We start from the raw sequence: 5,843 nt of genomic DNA on the forward strand, positions 1-5,843 counted from the left end.
AATTGATATATAACATGTATATAAATGATTTAATATATCAATGAAATATTTAATTTTTTAGTGAGATATATTCATTTATTTCAGATGGATTCATGTCAATGTCAAAAATAAGTACGTACTAGTATTTAATAAAATTTTTTGTTTTCATGAATTAAATAGGCAATACAAATTTAAATAGTTGATTTTGGATTAATTTAATTAAATATTATTTTCAGACACAGAAAATGAAGAGAAGGAGAAATGCTTGGTCGGAAAGTGCCGAGAGGCACTTTTTGGAAATATGGGAGGAAAGACTGCCACAATTACGGGGCGCCCGACGGAATGCACATATTTTCAATGAGATGGCCACAGAACTTCAGAATAGGGGTTTTCTGGTCACTTCGTTAGAAGTGCAAACGAAGGTCCACAACTTTACGCAAAGATTTAGGTAAGTATTTCATAAGTGAAATTGAAAATTACAATAATAATTTGTGCATTGAAACTGTTTTGTTTTTTATTATGTTATGTAATTTTATATAATAAAAAGAGATTTAAATGTAATTTTGTTAATTTTTTTATTTATTTTTATTAATTTGCTTGTTTGTTTATTTTAAATCAGGAAAGAACAGCAGTGTGTTGGAGTTTCGGGAGGGGCGCCATCCGATTGGAAGTACTTCCATATATTGAAGAGATTTTTAGGCAATTTGCCCATACATAACTACAAATTTAGTGTTTGAAAGTATTGCAGGTGAGTTTTCACAAATTTGTTTAAGTTTTTCAAAATAATGAATGTGTTTATATATCAGACCAGGCCCCGTCATCAAATGATACATCGTTGCTGTCGCCATGCTCTTCTCCACCGATAGATCCAATATCTACGTCGGAAGATTCTGAAACACCTGCAAAAAAAAAAAATAAAGGCAATTTGAATGACACCCTTTTGGAAAAATTTCAGAATCTGATAGATGTAGAGAACCGTCACATCGAGCTGCAGGAACACACAGACGCAAGGTTCCTGAATTTAATGGAAGAAAGCAATGTTGCTTTATCCCGTATCGCGTCATCAATGGAAAGAGGTTTTCCATATACTCGGCTCACTGGTTACGATGACTCCAGCGATGAATAGCGATAATTATTTATTAATAATATAACATAATTTATAATTATTGTTATCATTATACTATTATAATTTAGATTAAGTTACTTTTTTTTTATAAATATATAGGATAATTAGATTAAGTTATTTAGTGCTACAAAGTTAAAAATTAGGATTAGGTGAATTTCTAATAAAACTTACTAAAAAATGTAGCTAAACATCGTCTTATTTGTTCTGCATTTAGATCGCCGTCATTTAATACTGAAACTTCTTCTGGTTGTTGTCGTTCTGAAACCAGATGTTGTTTTTTCAGAGCACGTACCCAACTTTTTTCCACTACATCATTTTTTTCATTTAAAAAGTTGTGAAGAACACAGCAGGATCGTATTATGCTGTTCACGTTTTCGATTTTGTTGTCAATGCCCTTCCCTATTCTGCGAAACCTTGCCTTAAGCTGCCCAAAAGCATTTTCAACCACTCTTCGACATTTAGATAATTGGTAGTTAAAAGTTTTTTGACCAATGCTAGCGTTTTCATCATAAGGGTATGGTTTCATAACTTTGGTGGAAAATCGAAATGCAGAATCACCTAGGATCAATACGGGTATTTTGACACCATTAATCACCCTACTTTTGTCTTCTAAAGCAACACAATTTTCTAACTGGCTCTTAAGTGATGAATTTTCAAAAATAAAAGAGTCATTGACTCTTCCAGGATACCCAACATTTATATAAAGAAAACGGTATCTGTAAATAAACAGTAAAATATATTTGCGCGTTTATTGAAATTTCGTTGTTTATTTACTTATAAATTACTAACCTATAATCTACGAGGGCAAACAAAACAATCGAGTACCACCCTTTATAGTTTTAGTAGTCAACAGCATTCTGAGATTCTGGTTTTATTTCAATGTGGCTTCCATCTTTAATGTTGTTTACAATTAATATGTTTCAGTAATAGTAAATTGAAAACTTACCCATTGCACCTAAACATTGTGGAAAACCGAGAACCTCAAATCCTCTGATGCACTCATTCACCTTGTCGCTTGTTAATGGAAATGCATTCATGTACAAGGGTGAAAGAATTTTCCACACCTCCTGGCAAAATAATTTCAGGCAAATGCACACGGTTGACTTGCCAACGCCAAACAGATTTGCTACGCTTCTGTATTCAGCCGACGACCCAAGGCAATACAAGCCAATAGCAATTCTCTTTTCTAAAGAAATTGAAATTCGAAAGGTTGTATCTCTTTTCTGTAGTCCTTTTAATAATTCACATAACTCCTTAAAACATTCCTAACTCATGCGAAAATTTTCTTTGAAAAAATTTGGACCATTTTTCTGGCAATCCACTTCCCAGAATTTCTTTGTTCTTTTCTGAAAAAAAATGTTAATTTTAAACTTTATTTAATAATCATTACTGGCGGCACTAACCAAAGTCCAGCACTTCCTCCGGTTGCTAGCAATTATTGTAGAAAGTATTGCTATTTGCTTTTTTCTTATTTCAAGTATATTTTTTCGGTGCATTGCACGACATTTACGATATTCAGAAATTGCTTTCTTTCTATTATTAATAATTTCACACACATTATATATTATGTTTTTTAAATTTTCTGCGTTTTCCATTTTAAAATATATATTTTACACAATACCAAAATTTTTCTTTGTGTTTTATTTGTAAACAAAAGAAAATTCTTTTATAGCTTTTTTGACATATAAAAGTTCTAAAAGCTGTATAAATGAGCTCATTATTATGTGAACGGTTCCTCATTTATATAAATGAGCAAGTGCCTAAATGAGATAGTGCGAACCTGGTATAACTCGCACACGACCTTAATAACAATATTTGCTATTCAAAAGTAAATATTATCTTATGAATCTAAATAGAACTATATTAATAAATTTGAAATTATGTGCAATGTAACAAAAACGTCCATATCAAATCAAATCAAAAATCGTAAATGGTCTTTGTTATAGTATACGTCAAAATTATCTTTAATATTTATTAATTAAATGTGATGAATTATCACCACATATGTTATTGCTTTCTATGCAAATTAAAAAATTTATAGCACCCACAAATTTGGTGACCGACTATCATTTGATCACTTATGCGCGGTGCAGACTATCATACTGGTGTGTCACACAACGTTTTTCTCTCTCGTATGACACACAAGTATGATAGTCTGCACCGCGCTTTACATACCCAGTAGAAAATGGATCGATCCGTCATCGAAGACGTCTTCAAGACATGGATACATACATGAAGACCGATCGATCCAAATGTATGACGGTCTTCGAAGACACTTTCATACAAATTAGCCAAATGTCTTCAATGAATTTTTGTGTACATGTCTCGAAGACCGTCTCGAAGACCATGTCTTGCATAACGGACGCATTCGACAGAAAGTTGTGCGCTCTTAGTGCAGTGCTCATATAATTTTTTCACCCTTTTTTTATTTCTACTCTTTTATTGCGCTCTTTAAATTTTAAATGAATTTCAATTTTCTCTTTAAATAAGTAGAAAGAAATTGTTGTATTTTGTACTTTTATTTATTTTATATAATAATTTTTTGCATTACATTCAAAATTAAAAGTTTTAGAAGTAAATTATAAATTTTATTATAAATTATTATAAATTTTATTAAGATATTAAAAATAAACTAGTAAAAAATGTAAACATAATGAAAATTAATTTAAATAATTAACTTAATATAACTTAACATATCTAAAATTAACTAAAACTAATATAAAATAATTTATAGCATTTCGCTATCATCAATTGTTGAAGTTTTATATGTTTTCAAAAGCGTTGAAGAGGATTTTGGTACAATTAAACCTTCTGATCTTAAGAGTTCTAAAATATCATTACCACAACGCCTGTTAATCCTGTGTTTTTTAAATATAACAGCTAATTTTTCACAAGTGTTTTTAGTTTTTTTATTTTCAATATCATTTGTTTCGTTTCTTAAACAACTTTCACTGGAATTATTGTCTTCAATATTAATATCAATATATTTTCCAGGAACTAAGACACTGTAGGCTTTGCCCTACTTAATTCTTAAAGTTTATATATTATAAAAAATTCAATTTCGAGTACAATAATTATACGTGTACGAATGACAACCTTCCGTTTTTTACTAAATCAAAATATTATTAGTTTCAATAATTTATTTGTCCGAATTTGCATGGCCAACCTAGATCATGTGAATATGCAACCGCCACATCACTCCCCTGGCAGTGACTGAGTCATGTGCGATGTCACGTTAAGTCAAATTTAACATATCTTCTTGGAACCTGCACTAACCATCCCTTTCGTGTTACATTACTTGATTTGGTATCCATTCGAGTATCTGCCATATTTTCTGTACGTGATGGGCTTACGTCTTCATTGTCACTTGATAAAAATGCTGCCTTTACCCGATCAACACTCACCCGCACCGGTTTTCCTTTGATTAGAAGATCATATGTCTTGTCTGAACGCCTCACAACCTTAAATGGCCCATCGTATGGTGTTTTTAATGGTGGACGGACACTGTCATCCCTCAAAAACACGTGAGTAGCATGTTGTAGTTCCTTCTGTAAGAATACCTTTTCATTTGAGTGATTTGATGTAGGAACTGATCGTATTTGAGACATCATCTGTCTCATGTTTTCCACGAATTCATGTTCTGGGATTTTGTCATTATTACCTTGTTCCAGGAAATCGCTCGGTAACCGCAAAGTTGTCCCATATACCATTTCTGCTGGAGTTGCTTTCAGGTCTTCTTTAAAGATATTTCGAAGCGCTAACACAATCAAAGGTATTGCATCAGACCATTGATGTTCATGCTTACATTTCATTGCAGTTTTCAGAGTCCGATGAAAACGTTCAATCAAACCATTCGCTTGAGGATGACGTGGACTAGTTCGGATATGTTTGGCACCAATGAGTTTCGCTAATTCATTAAACAGTGCTGACTCGAACTGTCTTCCTTGATCTGTTATGATCTGCTTCGGAACGCCAAAGTGCATGATCCAACCATTGATGAGCGCTGTGGCTACCGTGCTGGCATGTATATCCTCGATAGGGACTACCGCTGGCCATCTGGTAAACCGATCGATACATGTAAGGCAATATCGGTAACCGTTTGACGATGGTAGAGGCCCAATGAGGTCAATGTGAATTACAGCGAACCGCTCACTTGGTACGTCAAAATTCAAAATTGCTGATCTATTATGTTGAGTGACTTTTGCTCGTTGGCACGGAAGACATAATTTAACACGCTCCGCAATGTCTTTTGCCATGCCCGGCCATACGAAACGTTCTGCTATTTGCTTAATAGTGGCTCGCCGACCAGCATGTGCTAAATTATGTATTGAATTAAAGACGCGTTGTCTAAACTGTTCAGTTACAAAAGGACGCACACGATTTGATGATACATCACATGCAATTTCCTTAGATGAATTTGGAATGAATATCCATTTCAGTTGAAGTGCAGATTTATTCGTTTTAGACAGAAAATCATTTGTTTCAATGTCGGTTTTCTGGCTTTCTGCTAATTGATCAAAGTCAACTAAATCTTCATTGCTGACAGCTTCGATACGTGACAGAAAATCAGCTACCGGATTATTCTTACCAGCTATATGCATAATGTCAGTTGTGAATTGACCGATGTAATCTAAGTGTCTTAGTTGGCGTGGCGATGCCTTTTCCGGTTTCTGTCGAAATGCATACGTTATCGGCTTATGATCAGTGAAAATAGTGCAACGTCTACCTTCAATCGCAT

The 5,843-nt window shown here is 33.3% G+C and overlaps 1 protein-coding gene across 1 annotated transcript; it reads right to left on the minus strand.

Moving 5' to 3' along the window:
* Nucleotides 1–578: 578 nt before the first annotated feature.
* LOC119688718 lies at nucleotides 579–2,142 on the minus strand. The gene is made up of 4 exons (XM_038103385.1): nucleotides 2,052–2,142; nucleotides 1,895–1,934; nucleotides 1,277–1,821; nucleotides 579–878 (listed from the first exon to the last, which is right to left on the minus strand). Exons 1-4 carry the CDS (start codon nucleotides 2,140–2,142, stop codon nucleotides 775–777), a joined length of 780 nt encoding a protein of 259 aa, XP_037959313.1. The 3' UTR covers nucleotides 579–774.
* Nucleotides 2,143–5,843: the final 3,701 nt, after the last annotated feature.

The sequence above is a fragment of the Teleopsis dalmanni genome, chromosome X (genome assembly GCF_002237135.1).
Source record: "Teleopsis dalmanni isolate 2A chromosome X, ASM223713v2, whole genome shotgun sequence".
NCBI lineage: Eukaryota > Metazoa > Arthropoda > Insecta > Diptera > Diopsidae > Teleopsis > Teleopsis dalmanni.